The sequence below is a fragment of the Hippocampus bargibanti genome, linkage group LG16 (assembly GCF_051943395.1).
Source record: "Hippocampus bargibanti isolate YZ-2025 linkage group LG16, ASM5194339v1, whole genome shotgun sequence".
Taxonomy (NCBI): Eukaryota; Metazoa; Chordata; class Actinopteri; order Syngnathiformes; family Syngnathidae; genus Hippocampus; species Hippocampus bargibanti.
The window spans coordinates 2,348,429-2,375,772 of record NC_142749.1 but is presented as its reverse complement, the minus strand read 5'-3'; the positions used below and the strand labels follow the sequence as shown (position 1 = coordinate 2,375,772).

Genomic DNA, 27,344 nt, shown 5'->3' with positions numbered 1-27,344 from the left:
AGAATATGTATTTAGTTAGTTTTATCTGCGAGCCAGATGCAATCATCAAAACAGCCATATATGGTTCGTGAGCCATAGGTTCCTGACCCCTGTTTTAGACCCAAGGTGGGTCGATCTCTGGCACAGAGAAAAAGGGTGATAGCAAAGTAGCACTTTTCCCGAGTGTAAAAGCAGCCTGACATCTGCTGTGATATTTGTTCTTCAGTAACACAGGACATTCTCCAGACGGGTCTTCTACACCGTTGGTATTCTGGATGTAATTTTATTTCTGTGAAATGTACACACATTTTGTATTCATTATGCTGTGTTTCCACTGTTAGAGGGGAAAAAGCCACACTTACTTCTTTCTACTTTACCATGTTGTTTCATTCACACTCACTTTCGCATCCAGAAATGGACTCGAGGTAGCGGTGTGACTTTGCTCATCATTTGCAACTCATATGCAGGCACATTATGATGATGAAGGGCAATTATGTGGGGTTCCAATCACACTCAGTGACCTTCTGACTTCAGAGAAGCTGGTGTTTGTGCCAGTTATTCCGCTCGACAAACACTATACCTCTTCACCCATGAAAGAAAACATTTTTGGCAAAGGAGGCGAAGATATGGGCTTCGTAGCGAGATCCTTCTTTATTTGAAAAGTACGTTAAATATGTTTGGAGGAGTTACAAAACCAGTTGTTTGCACAAAAGACAAAACTGATTAAAGTCCGGTGCCAATTCTCCCAGCTGATTTTACTCAAATTTCACAACTGTAGTAAGACACCACTGACATGAAGCATGTCCTCATCAGACATAAGTTCCAAAGGGAGGGTTGAAAGTAGGCCGTGTTTCATGCTCCTTTTTTTTTTCCAAACATGTCGTCCCTTTAGTGTTTAGTTTCCAAGTTGCTTGTTACGTATGCCAATCTGCAGGCTGTTTTTGTACATGGACTAGATTTTTGATTTTGCACATTACTAGTGGAGTGGAATTAGCATTGCCCAACCCATCGAGATCTTTCAAAAATATTTTTTAGTGTGGGCAAGTATAGAATAATGCATCCTTGGAGGTGCAGTGCAATCCACTGACTACTATTCTAGTTTTTGAGGGACAATAACATTGAGAGAGCAAGTCAGGAAAGTCCACACAAAAGGGTGAGCTTCTTTTTTTTAATTGAGTGTGACAATGTGGGTGTCAAAAGAATCTCCAGGGGTGGTTGAGCTTGTTAGAACTGCAAGGCAAGTGAGACCCAATGTTATTATGGTGAAACAGTTACATCATTGAAGAGGAATCCTACACCCCCCACCTGCCCCCTGTGGCTCACTAACCAAGCGCACTTCTTTCTTTCAGCTGTTTCTATGTTGATTGTATAAATGGAGGAAGGAAGGAATAGCTTGGTAATTGGGTCACTTTGTAGATTGTCAAGAAACAGTTTCCATTGCCAAGAAGTCTTCATATAAATGTAGATTTAGGCAAATCCCATCAATCCATTCCATACATATTAAAGTAACCCGTTTTTTTGTGTTTGTCCCCTTCTTCTGTCATTGCAGGAACAACCGAGCGTGTCTGTCTGATACAGGGTACTGTTGAAGCTCTCAATGGTGTCCATAACTTCATCGCAGAGAAAGTCCGAGAGATGCCCCAGAGTGCTCAGAAGCCAGAACCTGTCAGCATACTGCAGCCACAGACTACGGTCAACCCAGACCGTATCAAGCAGGTACGTTGCTGTGGGAAGAAGACAGTTTTGGTGTATATGATAAGACAAATAAAGGTTATCTCATCACATTTCATCTCAAAATACATCCGGAGCAGAGAGCCACGGCCACTCAGCTCTTTCAGGTTACCTACAAGCATTTCGAGTATCAAACTCACAATAATCTATCAATCCAGTGGTTCTTAATCTTGTTGGAGGCTCCGAACCCCACCAGTTTCATACGCTCATTCACCAAACTCTTCTTCCAATGACTGTGCCTACTAACTGCAGACAAGACTGTGGTGGAGGAGCCACCGAACCCCTTAGACAGACTCACCGAACCCCTAGGGTTCAATCGAACCCAGGTTAAGAACCACTTTATCAATCTATTAGTTATCTAGCTAGCTATCTAGCTGGGTATCTAGCTGGCTATCTATTTGCTTTCTATTAGCTATCTGGCTGGCTAGCGAGCTATCTAGCGGGCTATCTATTAGCTATATAGCTTGCTGTCTTGCTGTTTATCTGTTAGCCATCTATTGAATATCTGTTAGCTTGCTAGCTAGCTTTCTATCTATTTGAGTTACTTCTGTGTTGAGTGAACGCTGGCGCATGTGGCTGCCGCTGCTCACCCACAGCAAAACGTATCCTATTTTCTTTCATCTTAGCTGAAACCCTTCTATCACACATGACACCTGTAGTAAGTAATTAAAGTAATTAAGTAATTAAAGTAATTAAAATCCTCCACCTTCTTTATCTCTTCTCCCTGTAGCATCACTCTTGCATTGGGATCCCTCTCATTCACACACATATATTCCGTCTTGCTGATCTTCATTCCTATCCTTTCCAGGGCATATCTCCACATCTCTAGTTTCTCCGCCACCTGTTCCCCGTTCTCGCAACAGATCACAATGTCATCTGCAAACATCATGGTCCAAGGAGATTCTTGTCTAACATCGTCTGTCAGCCTGTCCATCACCATAGCAAATAAGAAGGGGCTCAGAGCTGACCCCTAGTGGAGTCCCACCTCCGCCTTGAATTCCTCCGTCACACCGACAGCACACCTCACAACTGTCTTACAGTCATGATACATGTCTTGCACCGCTCTGACATACTTTTCTGTCACTCCAGACTTCCTCGTGCAATACCACAGCTCATCTCTGGGCACCCTGTCGTACGCTTTCTCCAGATCTACAACGACACAATGCAATTCCTTCTGACCTTCTCTGTACTTCTCTATTAGCATTCTTAAAGCAAACACTGCATCTCGCGTACTCTATTTTGGCATGAAGCCATACTGCTGCTCACAAATGTTCACTTCTGCTCTTAGTCTTGCTTCAACTACTCTTTCCCAGAGTTTCATTGTATGGCTCATCAACTTTATTCCTCTGTAGTTAGTACATCTCCTTTGTTCTTAAAAATGGGCACAAGTACACTTCGTCTCCATTCTTCAGGCATCTGTTCACCATCTAAGATCTTGTTGAATAACCCAGTCAGGAACACCACCGCCACCTCTCCAAGACACTTCCATACCTCGATTGGTAAATCATCAGGCCCGAGTGCCTTTCCCCCCTTCATCCTCTTCAGCGCCCCCCTCACTTCATCCTTGCTAATGTTTGCTACGTCTTGGTCCACAACATTCATGTCTTCTACTCTTTGTTCCTTCTCATTTTCCTCATTCATCAATTCTTCAAAGTACTCTTTCCATCTTGCCATCACGCTACTGGCACCTGTTAATACATTGCCATATCTATCCTTAATCACCCAAACCTGCTGCATCTTTGTCTCTCTGTCTCGCCAGCCTGTAAAGATCAGTCTCGCCTTCCTTGCTGTCCAGCCGAGCATACAAGTCATCATAGGCCTCTTGTTTGGCCTTTGCCACCTTTACTTTAACCATGCGCTGCATCTCCTTGCACTGCTGTCTACTCTCGTCCGTCCTCTCAGTGTCCCACTTCTTCTTTGCTAACATCTTTCTCTGTATACACTCCTGCACCTCCCCATTCCACCACCAAGTCTCCTTATCTACCTTTCTTCCACTCGATACACCAAGTACTTTCCGACCTGTGTCTCTGATTATGTTCGCTGTAGTTTGCCAGTCATCTGGAAAGACCTCTTGCCTACCCAGTGCTTGTCTTACCTCCTTCCTAAATGTCATGCAACACTTTTCCTTTTTCAACTTTCTCCATTTTATCCTCACTTCAGCCTTTGGTTTCTTTATCTTCCCCACTGCCAGCGTCATCCTACACACCACCAACCTATGCTGTCTGGCTACACTCTCACCAACCACAACTTTGCAGTCACTGATTTCCTTTAGATGGTGCCATTGACACAAAATGTATTCTACCTGTGTACTTATGCCTCCCCTCTTATATAGGTCACCCTATGTTCCTGTCTCATCTGAAAGAAAGTATTCACAATAGCCATTTCCATTCTCTTAGCAATGTAAAACACCATCTGCCCTTCAGCGTTCCTCATCTGGAGTCCAAACCTGCCCATCACCTCCTCATCATCTTTGTTTCCTGCGCCAACATGTCCATTGAAGTCTCCACCAATTACAACCCTCTCACTTCTCGGGATGTTCTGTATGACTTCATCAAACTCCAACCAAAATTTCTCCTTCTCCGCCAGCTCACATCCTACTTGAGGGGCATACCCACAAACAACATTGAACATCACACCTTCAATTTCTAGCTTCAGACTCATCATTCTATCTGATACTCTTTTTACTTCTAAGACATTCCTAACAAACTCCTCTTTTAAGATAACCCCAACTCCATTTCTCTTTCTGTCTTCACCATGATAGAACAACTTAAACCCTGACCCTAAGCTTCTAGCCTTGCTTCCTTTCCACCTGGTCTCCTGGACACATAGTATGTCTACCTTCCTTCTCTGCATCATGTCAACCAACTCTCTACCTTTACCTGTCATTGTTCCTACATTCAAAGGTCCTACTCTTAGTTCTATACTCTTGGCGTTCCATTTCTCTCTTTTCCTTTGACCAACAGTAGTCAATTTTCCACTGGCACCCTGAAGGTCAACAGTACCAATGGCGGCCGTTGTTAACCCGGGCCTAGACCGATCCGGTATGGAATTTAGAGGTTTGATTCGCATATTTGTTTTGGCAAAAAAAAATTACGGCGGATGCCCTTCCTAACACAATAAGACACTGGCCTGTGCCCCCATGTGGCTACATTCCATTCGCATTGTTGGTATTTAGCAAGAAACATGCACATCATTTGCTTTGATGGGCAGGCCACATAAATCTGGCCCTCTCGCCTTGAGTTTGTTGATGCAACCAGAATGTACACGTATTAATTAGTGAATGGGCCCATTCGAATCCAACCATAAGAAATTGATCTCAATGTGATTTTGCCCCATGTGTAATAAATAAATATAAAATAAAAAAAGTCTGGATTATGTACTCTACCCCAACCAGTCACAGGGGGCCAATTGAGATATTTTTGTTTGGCCTTCAGGAGAGTCGTTACGTCGTCCATCACTGGACAGGACCAAGTTGTGTTGTGTGTGGTCTCTTTGTGGTAGGCACAGTTCACTTCTAGGACACCTTGTATATTGGTTACCACTGTTAGTCATTCTCTAGGCCATGACCCACAGACTGGCAATGTCAGGAAAAAGTGAGGCTATGTGGTTATTTTTACCTCCAGTTTAGCATAGCAAGACAGAGCCATGTGACAGCTGTAGTTTAAACCCCGAGGATTAACAAATCGCTGAGTAAAGTAGGCACTGGCATCGCTCCGACTCAGTCAGAGCTGTCCTTCCTTCTGTTTTATGTTGTTAAAAGGTCCTTTTCTTCATTTGCTGCTATTTTTATACAGGGATGAGAGCGGATGTCCCACTTTTTCCGACCAAAATTACCATTATCGAGAAAAGCGATATGTGGCTCTTTTCATGATTGCATCTGGCTCATATTCTCGCTTTTTCGCTGTTCATTTCCTTGTTTTGGCTTGTGTTGGCGGAAAGCGCCATTTTGATTGAATGATACTGACGCCGGTTGGTGGAAAGCGCCATTTTGATTGGATGATCCTGACTTAGGTGCCGTTGATGTCAAAACAGGTAAACGTCCCCTTTTGAATAAGCCCGACGAGTAAAAAAAACAATCAGGTTGATTCGCCTTTGTGGAGAGAACTGGGTCTTATTTGATGGATTCTACAGTGATACATTGGCTTACAAACTTAATTAATTGTGAGTGTGTCAGGCGAAAAGTGTATATCCCAAAAATTAATTTCCCATAGGAAACCATTAAAATGAGAATAATCCGTTACCAGGTCCCCATAAAACATAATTTTCTACCTTCTAATTTTCTAAGCCTTAAAATTACACAAACCATACCTTATTTTATGTGTAATAAATGTGCTATGGTATTATAATTAAAGAAATAAACTGTACTGTATAAGTAAGTCATTTTATTTACCTTTGTGATGGTCGTTGATGGCTTGATGGAATGGGGTGGCCAGTTTCATCAGCATTAAACACTTGATGAGGAGCGTAGCCTTCTTCTTTCACCATCTTGAGGAATGATCCCTGGTAGGTGCATTCTCTGCGATAATTTTATCTTGTTCCTCATCAATTGTGTTCTGTTTAGCTGGGTTGATAGCTTTTTGCATCAAGTGTACAGATGGCCTGTGCGGGTTATTTGTGGAGCCTGATTGATGGGATATTCTAACCTTGCAGTCTACACTCTGCCTTTGAACTATCAAAGTTGAAACTAGTCCAAATTTCACTGTTTTCTATCCTTTTGCTCATTCCCCCTCGGTCGTCTGCCTATCTCTTTAATGTTTAATCCCCCCCCCCCCCCCCTCCCTCGTCACTGCTCCGTTCTTGACCAATCACATGGCTTTAACCAAAGACTGGGGGCGGGGAATAGAGGACAAAAAAAGAAGTCGGCTGCCATTTTGTTTTTTGGAGAACGGCCTCACACTCTCTCTGTCTGTAACCCCCCCCCCCCCCCCCGCCCCCCTCACTGCTGCATTCTTGACCAATCACGTGGCTTTAACTGAAGACTGGGGGTGGCACTATGACAAGCCACATGTTAACGTTAGCATCAATGTACCACTGTGAGGGGCAGCAGAAAGCAAGCGTGCTAGCTAGCTAGCAGTAGCTTCACCTATGGACCCGGCAAGTTGACTTTTATTTCGATCGATCGATCGATCGATCGATAGATAGATAAAACAGTATATATTCGTGTGTGTGTGTGTGTGTGTGTGTGTGTGTGTGTGTGTGTGTGTGTGTGTGTGTGTGTGTGTGTGTGTGTGTGTGTGTGTGTGTGTGTGTCCCTCCCCGCCTTTTTTTCAGACTTTTTTCTCATTTGTCATTCTCATCCCTGTTTATATCATGTATATTTTTCTGCAGGCGAAACTGATTGTACCCAACAGCACCGCGGGTCTGATTATTGGCAAGGGTGGAGCCACAGTGAAAGCCGTGATGGAGCAGTCAGGTGCTTGGGTGCAGCTCTCCCAGAAGCCGGAGGGCATCAACCTGCAGGAGCGGGTGGTAACCATCAGTGGTGAGCCTGAGCAGAATCGTAAGGCAGTGGAAATCATAGTTCAAAAAATCCAGGAGGACCCTCAGAGCAGCAGCTGCCTCAACATCAGTTATTCCAACGTCTCCGGCCCAGTTGCTAACTCCAACCCCACCGGATCTCCCTACGCCAACACGGCCGAGGTGCTGCCTAACGCGGCTGCGGCAGCTGCCACTGCCTCCAGCCTTCTGGGCCAGGCGGGCTTGACAGGAATGGGTGCCTTCCCTGCTGCCATGTCTAGCTTCTCTGGCAACGACCTCCTGGCCATCACGTCAGCCCTCAACACTCTGGCCAGCTATGGCTACAATACCAACACCTTGGGCTTGGGCCTTAACCCCGCTGCAGCCTCCGGTGTCCTTGCCGCAGTAGCGGCGAGTGCAAACCCGGCAGCCGCTGCTGCAGCTAACCTCTTAGCCTCCTATGCTAGCGACGCCTCCAGCAGCGCTGGCCACCCGGTGACGGGGCTTGGTAGTTTCTCCCTCGGTTCTCTTGCAGCTGCTACAGGTGCTTCCAATGGTTACCTAAACGCTTCATCTCCACTGATGGCCTCTTCCCTATTAGCAACAGAGAAGCTCGCCGACGGAGCCAAGGACGTGGTTGAAATTGCCGTACCCGAGAATCTGGTTGGTGCAATTTTGGGAAAAGGAGGAAAAACGCTGGTGGAGTACCAGGAGCTAACAGGAGCCCGCATCCAGATCTCCAAAAAGGGCGAGTTTATTCCTGGTACTCGGAACCGTAAAGTCACCATAACAGGGTCGCCAGCAGCTACGCAAGCAGCGCAGTATCTGATCAGCCAGCGGATCACCTACGAGCAGGGCGTGCGTGCGACCAACCCGCAAAAAGTCGGATAAGAGGAAAAGAGCGAAAGAAAGGAAGGAAGGAAGGAAAGGAAAGACAGAACAGACAGAACAGAGAATTCTAGAGAGTCACAATGAGGAAGGTAGAGAAACGTCCAAATATTTGTTTATTTTGTCCAAATCAAAGGAGAGGATCAAACAGGAGGAGGAGGAGGCGAGGGTAAGGGGGTAAGAAGGGAGACACTGAAGACAAATGTGTGTGATTTCTTTTTTTTTTTTTTTTTGGGATGTGTTTTAGGACTGATGTGGTCCCTGATGTTTTTTAAAAGTTCTTGTCGAGTCCTTTCTGATGATGGTGATCAGAGTAAGCTGAACTGGTCCACTGCCAAGCTGCAGATTCAAGGGTGAGGTGTACGGTTTCACCTTCCTCTAAAACCTCATTGCTGATTTACTTTGAGTTTTTTTTTAATCTTGTTTCAAAGGTTTTGATGCCAGTTACAGACCTCGGCTCCCGGTGAGTTGAATGTGTCCAGTGAAATTGTTCGAGCCATCTAATGGGGCTGTTTCGCATTTCTTTCCTCTTTGTATACGTTACAGAGGGCGCTCTTTATGCGGGGAGCCATTTTACAACAAGCACCTGAGGCCACCTCAGTTTACGGGAAGCAAATAATTGACTTAATTCCTACGTCAGCATTGGTTGAACCCTTATACTGGAATTGAAATTACTTTTTTTTAATCCATTATTTATGAATATAATCGGATTCAATTAAAAAATAGATATATATATATTTAAACCTGTGAATGCAGGTTGTTCTGAATGTAAAAAAAATATTTGCCTATTGATCTTTTTTATTTACCAGGGATCAAATGTTTTTCAGTGAAAGAAATGTAAAAAATGAAGCCCCAGCCTGAACTTCATAGATGCAATCTGCTAGTATAGTTCAGGGGCTCAATAATCCACGTGAGAGGATAGAGGAGACACACAGGAATGTATCAATATATTGAACACGAAAACATATAGTGAACACTCCCATAAATGCACAAACATTGAAATACAGTCGATCCATTCATGGCATTCAACACCATAAAGTCGGTTCTTGTTTAACCCTTTATTGGTGCTACCGGATTAGCGCTATTATTGGACATTCCCCGTGATGACCTGCTCCCACTTGGCTGATTTATCACCCAGCCGTGAGTAATCCAGAAGATGCGAGCCACGCTGGAACACAATGAGAAGCATTGACATCAGCTTTGCAATCCAGTGTTAAGGTCTCAGACCTTTTTCGTGTACTCTTCTCGAAATTGGCTGCGGCCAACATATACCTGACAGTGGTTTGCCTTATTGTCCCAAGAATGAACGCACATTTCCGAATGGCGCTCAAGTGGGAACCGATATGTTCAGAACAAAAGGAAGAGCACTACCAAACAGCATGCTGTGCCGATCGTTTATCTGTGAAGAAACAAATGATTGATAAAGGTACCGAATATTCTTCAGAGGCATCTTCGAATGAAAGGAAAATAGAGCGACACTTGAAAAGAAGGCTTGGTCACAGTTTTTCATGTGAGCCATCCTTCTCAATTTGCATCAAAATCATTATTTCAGTTCATCCGGGCCGCCTTTTATCGTGCCCAAAACGCATGACACACCACTAACTTTTGGGCGGCTATGTAATAAAACGTAAATATTTTGGAATAACTGTCTTTCGTGGATATTAGTGAATCGAAAGCTGGGGAGGGGGGGGGGGGGATAACTATTTCTGAGCACTGAAAGAGTATCTTGGCCTCCTTCTACGCTGCTAGCCATTGTGTTCATCTTACTACTCTTGGTCGATAAAGACTGCACTGTGAGACATTAAGAGCCTGCCTGTCACTTCTGGGATGTGTGTGAGTGTGTATTTTCACGTGCACATCTATCTTCCACAGAGTTGGCAACACTGATCAAGCGGGACATCTCCATAAAAGCATTTATCTTCCAAATGTCTCTTGAAGACCATTAGAACAACCATATTTGCTTTTAAAATTTGAGGACGCTTTGTAATCGGGTTTCTTCTCCAAAATTATGTCTCATCCGAACACACACACTTGCTCACAGACACACACACACACACGCGTGCAAGCACACTATCCATGAGGCCAGGGGTCGGGGGCCATGTATGGCTCTTTTGATGATTGCATAATAATAATATTAAATACATATTCTCGCTTTTTCGCTGTTCATTTTCTGTTTGGACTGCAGTTGACGGAAAGTTCAATTTTGATTGGATGATACTGGCTGTTGTCGAAACAGGTAAACGGCCCTTTTAAATAAGCCAGACGAGTAAAAAAAAATATCATACACTTCAGGTTGAATAAACCAACGTACTCGGCATCGTGGAGAGAAAAGGTTCTGATTCTAATTTGTAATGAAACAATACCATCGATGAAACAGTCAAATGTCAGTGGCACTTTGACAAGTATCAATATACTATACAGCAGAAAGCAAGTGTGGAAGCTAATGAGCCGTGTGCAGGCTAGCTAGCAGTAACTTCGCGTGTGGACACTTTAATTCCTATCGTTTGGCTGGATTTTTACCAATCATGAGGAACGGAAAACCATTCTTGTTAATGGTGAGTACTATCACAAAGTTATTTTAAATAATACATTCTGACATTTTGTTGAAAAATGGCCACGCGTGCGTGTTTGCGTGTGTGTGCGTGTGTGTGGCTCTCACTGAAAAACATTTCTAAATATTTTACTTTTAGGGCTCTCTTAGTCAAAAAAGGTTCCCGACCCCTGCATTAGGCCATCACTCAATCGTCCCCTTTGGGCAAAAGCTATATGATCAGGTGCCTGAACACACCGCGGTGAGAGGTTTGAAAAAAAAAAACATAGACCTGTCTCTGTCGAGATTTTTCCTTCATGACCTATCTGGCTACATGTGAAATAATTGTCGAGTTAAATACTGTACTGCCCAATATTTTAGCGGAGTAAAATACAAGCACAAAACAAGGGAGAGGGAGGGTGGGTTGGGATCGGCAATGCAACTGGACTACTTCAGTGAAGGGAGCTATTTTTCAAACCTCTGGTCAAAACAGTGCCAAATAATACTTTTCGCTCTCTCTCTATCGCTCTATTTCTCTGTGTCCCTCTCTCTTTCTCTCTCTGTACCTCATTAACTTTCTTCTTTCACTTAATATTTGAACCCCCATCCCTGCATGTCTCCGTTTGTCATCATTCTTAGGTTGCACCTGTGACGAATAGATCTCTGTGCTTTATCCTCCTGTAGAGTACACTTGTGCTCTCTTTCTCTCCATTTCTCTCTCCCTCCCTTTCCTGTCTCATCTTCTCATGAGCGGTGTTGGGTGTGCTGCTGGTGGGAGATATACACTAGGTCGAAGGGTATTAAAACTTAATTTTGCCAGGCTGCAGCGTTGACAAAGGCTTAAAAAAATGCACAGAATACACCCACCTCCAAAACTGTGACACCCACTACTTGACCTAACCAGCAATTTTACTTCAACATGTCCAATTCAGTCCACAAAAAAAGAACGTCGGATTTTAGAAAAGAAGAAAAAAAAGTGGAAAGAGACTTTTTTTCCCAGATGAAATCAGATATTGGTTAAGCATTCATATGTCAGCTGAAACAAACGGAGCTCATGTCACAGCCTCATAACATAAGGAACAGATGGCGCAAGTTAAATCAAAAGCACGTTTTTGGGGAACTTGTTTGTGACCTCAAAGCTGAAACAATGACAACCTTTATGCATATCCTCTGATGTGAAAATGACAAGAATTCATTTCTGTGGAATACAATATGTCACGTCATATGATCTATATGTACTTTATTGTAGCTATTCTAGTTTGTAGTCTAAATGCAGTCCAGCGTTGTCGATACAATGTGAACTATGTTATACTTGTGCGGATGATGGGAGTGCCAACTACGCCTGATTAAGATTAGCTTTGCGATTTGTTTGTGCATTATGATGACTCATCAACCGGTGGTGTCCAAATTTCTGTCACGGATTATTTAGTTTGACAGTTAAGAAAATGTAAAGAATATTGGAAGCAATATAGTAGCATGTTGTCCTGTTTTTGTGTTTTATGTCTGTTGTATGAACCTTTGAACTTACTAAAATTTTTCAATGAATAGTTTACGTGTACTACTTTTTTTTTTTTTTTTTTTTGTAAGTTATGAAGATGCTGCTATTTGATAAGTCGACTATACAAGAAAAAAAAAACATTTTCGGTGAAAAGATGTCTGGTCAGTTGATTAGAAACGTGCTGCTTAAGAGGCAGGGAGCATCCAATGAGGTGTACAGGATGCGACATGGTATTGATCAGATCATAAAAGTAATAATAGACTTCATAGTACAACCTGTGCCAAACTAGACCTCTCGCAGCTTTCTGAGAATTGTAGGTGTGCGATCAATTGTTAGATATCAATAACTTGTTTAGAAGTGCTGATCAAGTGCCAAACAAATGCTGTCTTTTTAAGTTGAGAAAAGATAATCAAACCCATGATGTAAGAAAACAAAAGGACAACAAACTGTCTGTGCATCATTTTTATATCCCATAGGTACATAGAATAAGAGGAAAAAGATTGTGATTATTTTTTTTAATGGATTCATGTTGTTTTTACACGCCATGCATCCCGTGCGTGTTTGTTTGACCTGTGGCTTAAGTACTGCTGTTTTTTTTCACACAATGTCTCTTATTGGCCAGCATGGACTTTAAGCATTACATATGATAAGCATTCATAACATCGCCATTATTAACAATCAAAAATGTGTTGTGGAGTTAGGTGTTATCTTTTTGCACGTCTTCTAATGCATGGTATCAAGAACAATTTTTGGAGAAGAAAAAAATACCACTTCGGAAAAATATGCGAGGGGACTCGTACATAACATTTCAGAACACTGCATGTGGTCCAAAGTAGAGCACTTAAGTTTACTCGCCTCATGTTTCTAAAAGTTGTTTTTTTTTTTGTGTCGTGATTTGGAAAGGAGTTTATTCTTGTCATGTTGGCCCAGAAAAAAACAGCACCGACACAGCACTCATATCTCAGATTAAAGTTGGTATCTCCAGACATGTTTTATTGTTTCAGGAATATGTTTAAACAAACAAAACAAAACACGCAAACTTGAAAATGTAACCGGCTCCTTGTTTTGTCTTTTATTTTCTTTTTTGGGATATCAGCACATAGAAAGTAGATAAATTTTTTGAACAAACGGGTTGAACCTCATATAACCTGTCCTGTTTTTTTTTCTATCACAGCTTGTAAGACTACTTCGAAAATCTATGAATGTAATCATTACTTTGTATTTTATTTTCTACCAGTGTTTAATGTAAAGAAAATCAGGGCAGGAAAGTCACAAACATGTAGAATTAATATCTGTCAGATTTCAGCTATAGTCAGGTAGGCCACTTGCGGCCATTGTCATGAACCAGATACGTTAGACCCCAATTTCCAATCCGCTGTTAACATGATCTTGTTTGTTTGATGATGCATAATTGCACTTTACTGATTCTTCGATCATAGTAGGTGTGAAAATGAAGCAAAAGTTTTTTTTGTTTTTTTTTGAGTTATTGTTTATCCATTTTTTGTTTTATTCTGAACTATTCATTCATGCCGTTGGGCGAATGATGGAAAATAGCTGGAGTCTCCGACAAAAATAAATAAATAAAAATAAAATAAAGTAAATTGAGAAGTCAGCCCCATTGTTTCTTCTCTCAAAAGCGTTGTCCTTCACATTCCCATAGGCAGACGTTTATGCCAATAACTGAGATGCTTTATTTTGAAATAACATCCAAGAGAAACCATGACGGAGCTGCACTTTTTTTCTTTGTCTATCGGTCCTTTTGTTGAGCCTGTCTTTAAAATGAGAAAATCTACAAAATTGGTCAAGTCGGTTCTCCCTTTTTGGGGGCTGAAAGCACGAACGGAATGTGTACAGTTAAGCGTAAGAAGCATAATCGGCACCAGCAAAATGATGATTCTCCTGCCTCGTCAACATAACAGAAAAAAAACATAACAGAACAGAAGAAAACAATTCAATGAAGAACGCCTAAGTTATAGTTACATAAGTTGTATAGATGTGTCGGTTCTCTTAGGCTTCCAGCACTCACTGCTGAATCGTATTTCCTGGTAAATTTCTGAATGCCAAAATGCATTACCGTCTCACCCCCCCCCCCCCCCCCCCCCCCCCCAAAAAAAAAAAACAAGTATTTTCACTCAACATGTGTTCCGGACATTTTTTGGCCTCCAAAGGAGCCCTTTTCAGTGAGAAGGCAATAGGATGGCTATACACAATGGACTGATTCAAGGCTGCTTTGCCCCAACCCATAAAAACCTCACCTACCCGCGCCTCAGTGTGTCAAACAGCCGACACGATGCTGCCGGTTTGCGTTTCTGTTTGATGATCACCTGATACGGAGTTCGCTTCAAAAACATTATTTCTGACCACTTTCATCTGAGAAAAGAATATTCTTGCCGCTCAACCGTGACCGTATTTTTTTCTTTATTTATTAGGGTTTGTTTGTTTTGTTTTATTTTTTACCCATAACCCCCCAAGAACGCATGTCCATGTTGGATATGTTTCACCATTTATTTTGTTAAACAAGAATACATTATGTTTTTTTCTTGTGCAGCGTTGAACACTTGCTTAGGAGTGTACACCGAATGTATGTTACAACATGTTCATGAGATTGTTTCCCCTTTTCTTAATTTTTTGTTTAACTTTTGTTTTACCTCTGTAAAAAAATGGACTGACAGCATACATGCTAAAAAAATCAACTCGAGCAAAGTGATGTATTTTGATTGGAAACACTCCTTTAATTTGTCACAAGGAAACAACCCAAAGGGCAAAATGAAATGTCTGATTATATTTACATACGTAAAGACAATGCCTTATAGTGCCATTGTGGAAAATGGGTGAAAGATTTTTGTGTCAATTGTTGTTGTTTTTTTGTCATCAGAATGAGTGCCAAATAATTCTGCACTGAGCCAAAAGGCAGCAAGCCGAACATTATTTAATGTTAGTTAGTTCACCGGAACGGATATTGGATCCATTCCTCTTGACATGCATCACCCTAATTTGAAAGACGTTAGTGCCAGGGCACCATTGTTATGCTGCCAGTCTGTTTTTGGCTTTTGTCAAAGAAACATCTCAGAAGCAAAATGTTTTCCGAGATGATTAACTGTTGAAGACAAAGACAGCTACGCGGCGGGAGAGCGGGAAGATTTTCAAAAAGTGTCATTGTTACATGTGTTGATTTCAACATTACTCATCAATAGATTTAACGGTAATGACTATTTAATGTAACTGTAGTACTGTGTTTGTAAACGAAATTCAGTGAGTTGTGTTTGATGACTCGTGGACTACAAGTTAAGTCAGCATTTCAGTGTTAATAATGAATTGTTTTTTAAAGATTATTTTTGCGACGGCAACAGAGTCATTATAAATGTTCATTTTAACATCACTTGTCTTGTTTCGTCATTTTCTCCGCCTCTCGAGTCTGTCTGACATTGAACTGCAAACAAATATGTCACATGAATTTGAAATTGATTTTAAAGGTCAACCGACGCCTACGGACAAGTTGTGTCCATAATTTGTAAAATCACTTCAAATGACTTCTACTGAGCATATTTTACAGATTCCGTCACATATAGCTATATTTTACGTTTTAAGACTCGCGCTGAATATTCAGGAAGTCTTGTTTTGGAGTTGGTGACGATTCCTGACGTCACGTCAGGAACACCCCTGACCGAGAAAGTGACACACAATGCATTTTGGGTACTTTGTTTGGTCTGAAAACTTCATGTTGATCCGTGTTGATGATGAAAGGAAAACACATAAATTCAAGATGATGTGAACAATTACAGGTCAATTCATAAGTAAGTCTGTTATGACTATGACCAGATAGTGTCACTCTCCAAAAGACTTGCCGTTGCTTGATATCCACCTCATGCGCCTGATTTCTTCTTATCACACCTCCATAATTTAGAGGGGTTGGGGGTGAGGGGTGTCATAGCTTTGAGCCAATGGAATGGAAGTCAAGCTCAATCAGGCATTTTTCCCTCCAGAATTCCTGTGTGGGGTTTGCATATTCGCCCCATCCCTGCATGGGTTTTCTCCGGGTACTCCGGTTTCCTCTTGCATGACAAAAACATGCATGGCGGGTGTATGGAGCACTTTAAATTGTTCTGATGTGTGAATGTTAGCGCGGATGGTTGTTCATCTATATGTGCCCTAAGTTTAACTGGCAAAAACTTCACAAAATAATTTGCATGACACTTAAACACGGCTGCTATAGGCTCTACCACACCAGTGGCTCTTATAAGAATACGTGGTTGAGAAAATCTGACACCGACTACAAAACATATCCTGACTTTTGGGCCAATGTTTGCATTAGAAAGTCTATCCCAGCTGTCTTCGGGCAGTAGGCGGGTGACACCATGAACTGGTCGCCAGACAATCCCAAGGCACACATAGATGAACAACCATCTCTGCTCGCACTCACACCTCGATTGTTCGATTTACCCCATGCATGTTTTTTTTTTTACTGTGGGAGGAAACTGCGGTAACACATGGTGCCATGGGAAGAACACAAACACACATACACAATAGAAATAAAATGTATTTTAACTAACTTTCTTCTTTTCCTTTCAGCTTTTCCCTTCAGGGGGTCGCCACAGCGAATCAGTGTCCTTCATCAAACCCGGTTTTGTGCATCCTCTTCTCGCGCACCAGCTACCTTCATGTCCTCTTTGACAACATCCATAAACCTCCTCTTTGGTCTTCCTCTCGGTCTCCTGCCAGGCAGTTCAAGGCTCAGCATCCTTCTCCCGATATAGCCACTCTCTCTCCTCTGGACCTGTCCAAACCATCTCAGTCTGGCTTCTTTGACTTTCTTTTCAAAGCCTCTCCCCTATGAGCGGTCTCTCTAATGTACTCATTCCTTATCCTATCCAACCTGGTCACTCCCAAAGAAAACCTCAACATCTTCATCTCTGCTACCTCCAGCTCTGCTTCCTGTCTTTTCTTCAGTGGCACTGTCTCCAGTCCAAAAATCATGGCTGGTCTAACCACCATTTTATACACATTTCCTTTCATCTTAGCGGAAACCCTTCTATCACACATCACACCTGACATTTTTCTCCAGCTGCTCCAGCCTGCCTGGACCCGGTTCTTCACCTCTTTTCCACACTCTCCATTGCTCTGGACAGTTGACCCCAAGTACTTACAATCCTCCACCTTCTTGATCTCTTCTCCCTGTAGTATCATTCTTGGACTTGGATCCCTCTCATTCACACACATATATTCCGTCTTGCTGCGACTGATCTTCATTCCTCTCCTTTCAGTATACCTCCACATCTCTAATGTATCCCCCACCTGTTCCCTGCTCTCGCTACAGATCACAATGTCATCGGCAAACATCATGGTCCAAGGAGATTCTTGTGTAACATCGTCTGCCAGCCTGTCCATCACCATAGCGAATAAGAAGAGGCTCAGAGGTGAGCCCTGGTGGAGTCCCACCTCCACCTTGAATTCACCTCACAACTGTCTTACAGTCATGATACATGTCATGTGTTTTAACTACCTCATGTACTCTAACTACCAAAACACAGCAATGCTTCTGAACACAAGAGGAAACAGAAATACCACACCTTGGCTTCGACAATTAGGTCATCTCTGAGTTACAGTGGCAATTGATTACCAACGAGTAAACAATAAAAGAAATGACATTTCCAACCATTCATTCTGCAGATGTTTTCTGATCAGAGTCACTTGGGGAGATGGAGTTTGCACACCCTGAACTGACCACCTGTCAATTGCAGGGCACATTGCTCATTGGCTCTCCCTGACTTATGTTGAAACTGCTGTTTTAAGATAAACCAACTGTAACCTATGCAAATTTCCCCATTGTGCGACAATTAAAGGGTTTCTAATTCTGCTTCTACTGCATCACGTTGTTTTAACCACCCCCTGGATGACCTATCCTATTACTTATCCCATGTAGTGTATCTCTGCCAAAAATAAATCAAATAGTTTACATGCTCACTGTATTATTTCAATTCATTGATCAAATCTAAGTAAGTCTCCATAATCAGTGCCACTTTCATTATTTTTGTAAAGGCAAAATGGGAAAACAAAACATCCATTGAATAATGTATTATTTTTTCCCCTTCCACATGGAAAATTGTATTGTTTTTTCTTTTTGTACATCTCAATCTATCCGCCGTGTTCGCTCCAGACCGAGCTGTGTTGTGAGTGCTTGCTGCAACATAAATCTACACCCCATTTCATTCCTGTTTTGAGACAAGGTAGCAATGGGCTTGAATGATAAAACTGTTGTCAAGGAAACAGGTTGTTCTGAAGACTGCAAATATGTCGCACCGGGATGCTACAATACAATATTTCGACCTGCAGCCTCAATACCCCTGAAATGTTGAAGCTCTTCATTTCAATCCTTCAAAGTCACACAGGTAATTGCCGAAGGACTGTTTGCATCTATAATTCAGAGACGTTTAAAGGAGCTTTCTGTCATTGTGAAAATTATTGTAATGATACACTGCAAGTCTCATTTGCAAAAGCAAACGGTTAGCTTTAGAAAACCCTTGTGGTGCCAGGAGCGATACATTCAAATGATGAATGGGGAGAGAAATGCTTGAGAAGAGACACAGTCAGGCACCCTTTAACATGGCTCCTGATGTAACCATGGATACCTCTATTTCATGGATGGAGTCATTTTAGCTGAAGTGTGAATCTGATGGATTGATAACCCTTTCTGCAGCGCACACCGTACACTATCAAATCTTATGGGGCTGCATTGAAATTCATAGATGTAAATTTTTTTGAACATTAGTAAACAGTGGATTATTTATGATGATTAAAAAAACAACAAAAAAACAAAGCAAATTGTTGTTGTTACATGTACTCGCCAATGTCTCCCTGCGTTTCTGTGGGTAGTCATATTTGCTCCTGTGTTATGAAACATGCATAATAGGTTAATTAAACACTGTAAATTAAACAGAGGTGTGAATGGACCTCGCGTCCGTTATAATTGTCTTCCATTGCCACAACCTAGTGTCACTGTGGGTGGTGATGGAGGACCCCAGAAAGAAGGCAAGAGGCAGGAGGAGACAGAAATATGACAGAACAGACAAACAATAACCCAACACCGAGTGGCCAGGGTCGAGATTCTTTTTGAAGCAATATTTTACGTAATGACCAACGAGTGTGCAGCTGCAGGAGGAGCTTTGCAGTGCCATCTGTTGGTCACAAACAGAAACATGAGGACATGCATCCGTCCATCCATCCATTTTCGAATGCGCTTATCCTCGCAATGGTTGCCGGGCGTGCTGGAACCTATCCTAGCTGTCTTTCACCAGTGCCATGCTTGTTTTTGGAATGTGTGGGGAAAATGAAGTACCGGGAGAAAACCCACACAGGCCCTGGGAGAAATGCAAACTCCACACAGGAAGGCCGGAGGTGGAATTGAACACTGTGAGGCCAACGTCCTAACCGGTAGGGTTGACCATTGGGTGAGTTATAACATGAGGGGGAAAGTAATAATAATAATATTTGGATTGGATTTACCTTTATTAGTCTCACAGTGGAGAAATGTACATTTCACAGTAGCAAAGTTATCAAAGGAATGAAAGAAGTAGAAACAAAATACATGAGCTGTTGGAAAGGCAGCCACTCTCGCGGCGCCATCTTGAAGTCAAAAGAACTGAAAAATAATAATATGACAACACAAAGACAGAGAGTCATTCATTCTTACGCACTTTCTGTACCCTCTTTGTTAAATGGAGCAGTTCTAGATGAAAGAGAGGAGCAAAGTGTCCTTTTCACCAGTGAATCTTGGATGTCATGGTGGAATGTGTGCGTCTGCTACAAGGTAAATTTTGAAAGCAAACACGAAGCTATAGCATCCATTGACTAAAAGAGATTGTCTTACATCTCCTGTTTGATTCCAAATAACAATAATATTGATGAAAAGGTTTCTTCAGCCGTCATCTGTACTTTTTTGAAGGTGTCGGACGTTTCGCTTCTTATCCAAGAAACTTCGTCAGCAAACTAAAGTCTTACTGGTAGTTTAGGCCCTTTATATATATATACAGTAAAGTCTCGTTATATCGATATTCAAGGGAGTCCAAAAAATATTGATATAACCGGGACTATCGATATATCCGACCCTGTTTGCATGTAATTTTCTCCGTGCGTGCATAGAAATAGTATCGATATAACCGGGACTATCGATATATCCGATATCGATATAACAAGACTTTACTGTATATATATACAGTAAAGTCTTGTTATATCGATATCGGTTATAACGATAGTACCGCTTATTACGATATTATTTTCATTTCCCTTGCACATTTCTAGTCTTTTTATGTATAATTAGTACCGTTTAATACGATACCCGGTTGTTACGATAATCCGGTTATTACGGTGCTCCTTTTCATCCCCCGCCGGCCATTTTTGTTGTTTACATCGATATATCCGTCGCGCCATTGGTCAACTTGGTCACGTGTCTTGTTACGTGGCAGCTCTCCCGAGCAGACGCCATTTTCAGACGGCAGCTCGTGTGTATCAGACGGCTGCTCGTGTGTCTTCAACAATGGACTGTTTTGGATGCCATCAGAGCAATTTCCAAAGCGTGGAGCACGGTGTCCGAAAACACCATCAAGAACTGCTTCCGTCACTGCAAATTTGAAAATCCAGGGTGCAGTGAGGAAACATCTGCAGCTAACGAAGAGGATGACGACAACATTCCTCTTGCAGTGTTGGCTGAAAAGCTAAAAGTCGCCGACATTGCATCGTATGTCGCAGTCGACAAAGACATTGCGACATTCCCAAGCTCATCAGATGCGGATATCGCAGCGGAGGTCAAAGCCAAGTATGCCACAGTAGATTCCCGTGATGATGATGATGCTGATGACGATGAAGAAGTAGCGACTGAATGCACACCTTTTGCAACTTCGACAAAAGCGTTGCAAGGGGTTGCGGACACGCGATCTTTCTTTGAATCCGTAGAAAATGCATCCGTTTTTTTAGAAACGTTAAACAAGATGGAAGTGTTCATATTAAAATATAAAAATGGGAAGCAGAAGAAGATTGATGACTTTTTTAAATAGCTTACATACATACTAATTGCAGTGTTATGTACATGTACTGTTACATGAATGCAAGCGTTTTTTGCAACAATGTTTGTTGTGTTGTCTGCTGAAGCGTCATGATTTTGAAAATGACTGTACATTCCATACTGTGCATTAAAGGGCAACCAACATCACTTTTTGTGTTTCTTGAGTCAGTCAAAAAGCTGTTGTAACGTCACAGCTGCGCGCCGGCATTCTATTCAGCCACTCTCGAACGTCACGTAAGTTATGTAAACGTTGCAGTTTTTCATCCATGTACAGTATTTAATTGTGTTGCATCCAGATATCTTTATTGTTTGCAACAATCACTGTTATTCATATGATTGTACATGCTGGCGTTCGTGACTTCGTGTGAATAGAACTTGACGATTTAGCATTGGTTGGTTGCATTTTTGAAAGGAAATAGTCGTTAAAAAGTGTAAAGACGTTTTTATTTTATGCACAACTTTATTTTTCACTTCACTACTGTACAAAAAACATGTTAGATACGCAATCCATGAACCCAATGATGAAATTACATGCCATAACAAAGATGCCGCATTTACGCACCCCCCCCCCCCCCCACAGGATCGGATATATCGATAGTCCCGGTTATATCGATATTTTATCGGATTCCCTTGCGTATCGATATAACGAGACTTTACTGTATATATATATCCCTACTGTCCAGACAGTATAGTATAATAGAGTAATATATAATATTACTCTCTCTCTCACTCTCTCTCTCTCTAGATAGATAGATAGATAGATAGATAGATAGATAGATAGATAGATAGATAGATAGATAGATAGATAGATAGATAGATAGATAGATAGATAGAGAGTAATATTTTTATCTTTTTGTAGATAAAAATTTTGTTGATAAAATTCGAAATTCTTCTTCTTCTTCTTTTCCTTTCGGCTTTTCCCTTCAAGGGGTCGCCACAGCAAATAAGTGTCCTCCATCTTTAGAGGTTTGATCCGCATGTTTGTTTTGGCCAAGCTTTTACGTCGGATACCCTTCCTGACACAACACTCTGTATTTATCCGGGTTCGGGACCGGCACAAGAAGACATATGTCCCTTTGTGGCTACAGAACAAGAAACTCGCTCAGTAAAAGGCTTCCAAACACAAAATGGTAAAATCGGCCCAGCAACATTCAAAAAAGCAAAAACTATACTCACCATTTAATGACAATGCTCTGATCTTACTGTGAAATGCGGATATATATATAATATATATACAGTAAAGTCTCGTTATATCGATATTCAAGGGAGTCCGAAAAAATATCGATATAACCGGGACTATCGATATATCCGACCCTGTTTGCATGTAATTTTCTCCGTGCGTGCATAGAAATAGTATCGATATAACCGGGACCATCGATATATCCGATATCGATATAACGAGACTTTACTGTATATATATATATATATATATATATATATATATATATATATATATATATATATATATATATATATATATATATATATATATATATATATATATATATATAAAAATGTAGCCACAAGGGGGCACAAGCCAGTGTCTTATTGTGCCGGTCCCAAGCCCAGATAAATGCAGAGGGTTGTGTCAGGAAGGGCATCCGATGTAAAAAAAAATTGCCAAAACAAATATGCGAATCAAACCTCTGAATCCCATACCGGATCGGTCGAGGCCCGGGTTAACAACGGCCGCCATTGGTACTGTTGACCTTCAGGGTGCCAGTGGAAAATGGACTACTGTTGGTCGAAGAAGGAGAGGAGGGAGGTGTGCCAGGAGGAAAAGAGAGAGATGGAACACCAAGAGTATAGACCTAAAAGTAGGAACTTTGAATGTAGGAACAATGACAGGTAAAGGTCGAGAGCTGGTGGACATGATGCAGAGAAGGAAGGTAGACATACTGTGTGTCCAGGAGACCAGGTGGAAAGGGAGCAAGGCTTGAAGCTTAGGGTCAGGGTTGTTCTATCATGGTGAAGACAGAAAGAGAAATGGAGTTGGGGTTATCTTAAAAGAGGAGTTTGTTCGGAATGTCTTAGAACTAAAAAGAGTATCAGATAGACTGATGAGTCTGAAGCTAGAAATTGAAGGTGTGATGTTCAATGTTGTTTGTGGGTATGCCCCACAAGTAGGATGTGATCTGGCGGACAAGGAGGAATTTTGGTTGGACTTTGATGAAGTCATACAGAACATCCCGAGAAGTGAGAGGGTTGTAATTGGTGGAGACTTCAATGGACATGTTGGCGCAGGAAACAAAGATGATGAGGAGGTGACGGGTAGGTTTGGACTCCAGATGAAGAACGCTGAAGGACAGATGGTGGTTGACTTTGCTAAGAAAATGCAAATGGCTATTGTGAATACTTTCTTTCAGAAGAGACATGAACATAGGGTGACCTATAAGAGTGGAGGCAGAAGTACACTGGTAGACTACATTTTGTGTCAACGGCGCCATCTAAAGGAAATCAGTAACTGCAAAGTAGTGGTTGGTGAGAGTGTAGCCAGACAGCATAGGTTGGTGGTGTGTAGGATGACGCTGGCAGTGAGGAAGATGAAGAAACCAAAGGCTGAAGTGAGGACAAAATGGTGGAAGTTGAAAAAGGAAGCGTGTTGCATGACATTTAGGAAGGAGGTAAGACAAGCACTGGGTGGGCAAGAGGTCCTTCCAGATGACTGGCAAACTACAGCGAACATAATCAGAGACACAGGTCGGAAAGTACTTGGTGTATCGAGTGGAAGAAAGGTAGATAAGGAGACTTGGTGGTGGAATGGGGAGGTGCAGGAGTGTATACAGAGAAAGAGGTTAGCAAAGAAGAAGTGGGACACTGAGAGGACGGACGAGAGTAGACAGCAGTACAAGGAGATGCAGCGCACGGTTAAAGTAAAGGTGGCAAAGGCCAAACAAGAGGCCTATGATGACTTATATGCTCGGCTGGACAGCAAGGAAGGTGAGACTGATCTTTACAGGCTGGCGAGAAAGAGAGACGAAGATGGTAAGGACCTGCAGCAGGTTCGCGTGATTAAGGATAGAGATGGCAATGTATTAACAGGTGCCAGTAGTGTGATGGCAAGATGGAAAGAGTACTTTGAAGAATTGATGAATGAGGAAAATGAGAAGGAACAAAGAGTAGAAGACGTGACTGTTGTGGACCAAGACGTAGCAAGCATTAGCAAGGATGAAGTGAGGAGGGTGCTGAAGAGGATGAAGCGGGAAAAGGCACTCTGGCCTGATGATTTACCAATCGAGGTATGGAAGTGTCTTGGAGAGGCGGCGGTGGTGTTCCTTACTGGGTTATTCAACACGATCTTAGATGGTGAACAGATGCCTGAAGAATGGAGACGAAGTGTACTTGTGCCCATTTTTAAGAACAAAGGAGATGTGCAGAGTTGTACTAATTACAGAGGAATAAAGTTGATGAGCCATACAATGAAACTCTGGGAAAGAGTAGTTGAAGCTAGACTAAGAGCAGAAGTGAACATTTGTGAGCAGCAGTATGGCTTCATGCCAAAAAAGAGTACGACAGATGCAATGTTTGCTTTAACAATGCTGATAGAGAAGTACAGAGAAGGTCAGAAGGAATTGCATTGTGTCTTTCTAGATCTGGAGAAAGCGTATGACAGGGTGCCCAGACAAGAGCTGTGGCATTGCATTAGGAAGTCTGGAGTGACGGAAAAGCATGTCTGAGCGGTGCAAGACATGTATCATGACTGTAAGACAGTTGTGAGGTGTGCTGTCGGTGTGACTGAGGAATTCAAGGTGGATGTGGGACTCCACCAGGGGTCAGCTCTGAGCCCCTTCTTGTTTGCTATGGTGATGGACAGGCTGACAGACGATATTAGACAAGACTTTCCTTGGACCATGATGTTTGCAGATGACATTGTGATCTGTAGCGAGAACAGGGGACAGGTGGCGGAGAAACTAGAGCTGTGGAGATATGCCCTGGAAAGGAGAGGAATAAAGATCAGTCGCAGCAAGACGGAATATATGTGTGTGAATGAGAGGGATCCAAGTGCATGAGTGATACTACAGGGAGAAGAGATGAAGAAGGTGGAAGATTTTAAGAACTTGGGGTCAACTGTCCAGAGCAATGGAGGGTGTGAAAAAGAGGTGAAGAAGCGTGTCCAGGCAGGCTGGAGCGGCTGGAGAAAAATGTCAGGTGTGATGTGTGATAGAAGGGTTTCAGCTAGGATGAAAGGAAAAGTGTAGAAAACCGTGGTGAGACAGCCACAATGTTTGGACTGGAGACAGTGCCACTGAAGAAAAGACAGGAAGCAGAGCTGGGGGTAGCAGAGCTGAAGATGTTGAGGTTTTCTTTGGGAGTGACCAGGTTGGATAGGATAAGGAATGAGTACATTAGAGGGACAACTCATATTAGATTCTTTGGAGAGATAGTCAGAGAGGTCAGACTGCGATGGTTTGGACATGTCCAGAGGAGAGAGAGTGACTATATCGGGAGAAGGATGCTGAGTCTTGAACTGCCAGGCAGGAGACCGAGAGGAAGACCGAAGAGAAAGTTTATGGATGTGGTCAAAGAGGACATGAAGGTAGCTGGTGTGAGAGAAGAGGATGCACAAAACCGGGATAGATGGAGGACATTGATTTGCTGTGGCGACCCCTGAGGGGAAAAGCCAAGAATATATATATATATATTGTGATATCATGAGAGGCTAGCTCTCAGCGGGATGGGACAAGAAGTGCAATGGACGACAGGTTTGGATACAAACAAAAGGTTTTAATCAAGGGTTCCAGGGGGAATGCACAAGCAACAAAGGTTTGAATAGTGTCTCTTCCAATACTTATCAAAATAAAGTCTCTTCTGATACAAAATAAAGTCTCTTCTGATACTTAAATCCAAATAAAGTCTCTTCTGCTACTTAAATCCAAATAAAGTCTCTTCTGAGGTAAAACTGAAGACGGGGTTCTTTACAAGAGTCTCTAGGCCTCACCCCTCTTGACGTCCTCGTCATGTAGGCTAGCCACCTTAGCTAGGTTCAAATCCAGTGTCCAGTCGTGTGGTCCCAACTGGCAATGAGTTCCACGCAGCAATCAACTTCTCCACAGAGCACAGCAATCGAGCTTGTCTTTTCCCAAGCTCCACACTCAGAGGCTCTCTGCCTTAAGAGCCCTGCTTTCCAATCAAGCCCTGATCAGCTGCAGGTGTGTGGGTTTAATTGCTGCCTTCCACCAGGTGGGGCCAAGACTCTCTCTGGGTGGAGCCATCTTAGGGGGATGTATTTGCCCTCCAGGACACAGCCTCTCGTGACATCACACATTCCCCCCCCTTGAGACCGACGTCCTCGGCGGGGTGAAGGATGCGAAACAGGCCAGGAAGGCCTCCCTTCGGGAGAGGGCATCTGCATTGCCTTGGCGCTTGCCAGCCCTGTGGACAACAGAGAAGTTAAAGGCCTGCAGGCTCAAGAACCACCTGGTTACTCGGCTGTTGGTCTCCTTGTTCCTGGCCATCCATTGGAGAGGAGCATGATCAGAGACCACTGTGAAACGTCTTGCCAGGAGATAGAAGCGCAATGACTTCTTTTCCCTGGGCAACAGCTTCCTGCTAAGGTACAGGATGGGATGTTCCTCTCCTCCATGTACTTGCGAGAGTACAGCCCCCAAACCAACTTCCGATGCATCCGCTTGCACCATGAAGTCCTTGCTGAAGTCTGGTGCCACCAGGATCGGACTGGAACATAGCGCCTGTTTTAGATTGGCGAAGGCCATTTCGGCCTCTGGGCTCCATTTCACCAATCGGGAGTGTTTGATGGTTGTTAATTCTGTCATTGGGGCTGCTATAGTAGCGAAGTCAGCGATAAAGCGTCTATAGTAGCCCGCCATGCCTAAGAACGACCTCACCTGCTTCTTGGTAAGGGGTTGGGGCCAATCTCGTATAGCCCGTAGTTTTGCTTCTTGAGGCTTCACCAGCCCCCGTCCTATAGTGTAGCCCAGGTAGTTGGTCTCGCCAAATGCCAACCTGCACTTTTTCGGGTTTGCTGTGAGACCTGCTTTTCTGAGGGAGTCAATCACAGCTTGCACTCGGGGTAAGTGACTCTCCCAGTCGGGACTCTGTATGACGACATCATCTAAGTATGCTGCTGCGTACCTCTTGTGGGGGGTGAGAATCCGGTCCATTAGGCGCTGAAACGTGGCGGGTGCTCCATGGAGACCAAAACGGGAGCCTGGTGTATTGGTAGAGCCCCTCAGGTGTGGCGAAGG

The 27,344-nt window shown here is 42.8% G+C and overlaps 1 protein-coding gene across 6 annotated transcripts in view; it reads left to right on the top strand.

Annotated features, from left to right (window-relative positions):
- nova1 (NOVA alternative splicing regulator 1) overlaps positions 1–12,132 on the top strand; it is a 51,987-nt gene extending 39,855 nt beyond the window's left edge. For 2 of the 6 annotated variants that reach the window (XM_089017292.1, XM_089017293.1), the window contains exons 3-4: positions 1,529–1,695; positions 7,039–12,132. In XM_089017292.1, the coding sequence (XP_088873418.1) occupies positions 1,529–1,695; positions 7,039–8,058 (1,187 nt within the window). In that variant the 3' untranslated portion in view covers positions 8,059–12,132. The remainder of the gene's footprint in view (positions 1–1,528; positions 1,696–7,038) is intronic. The other 4 variants (XR_016117891.1, XR_016117888.1, XR_016117890.1 and 1 more) reach the window with 4 other exon arrangements.
- Positions 12,133–27,344: the final 15,212 nt, after the last annotated feature.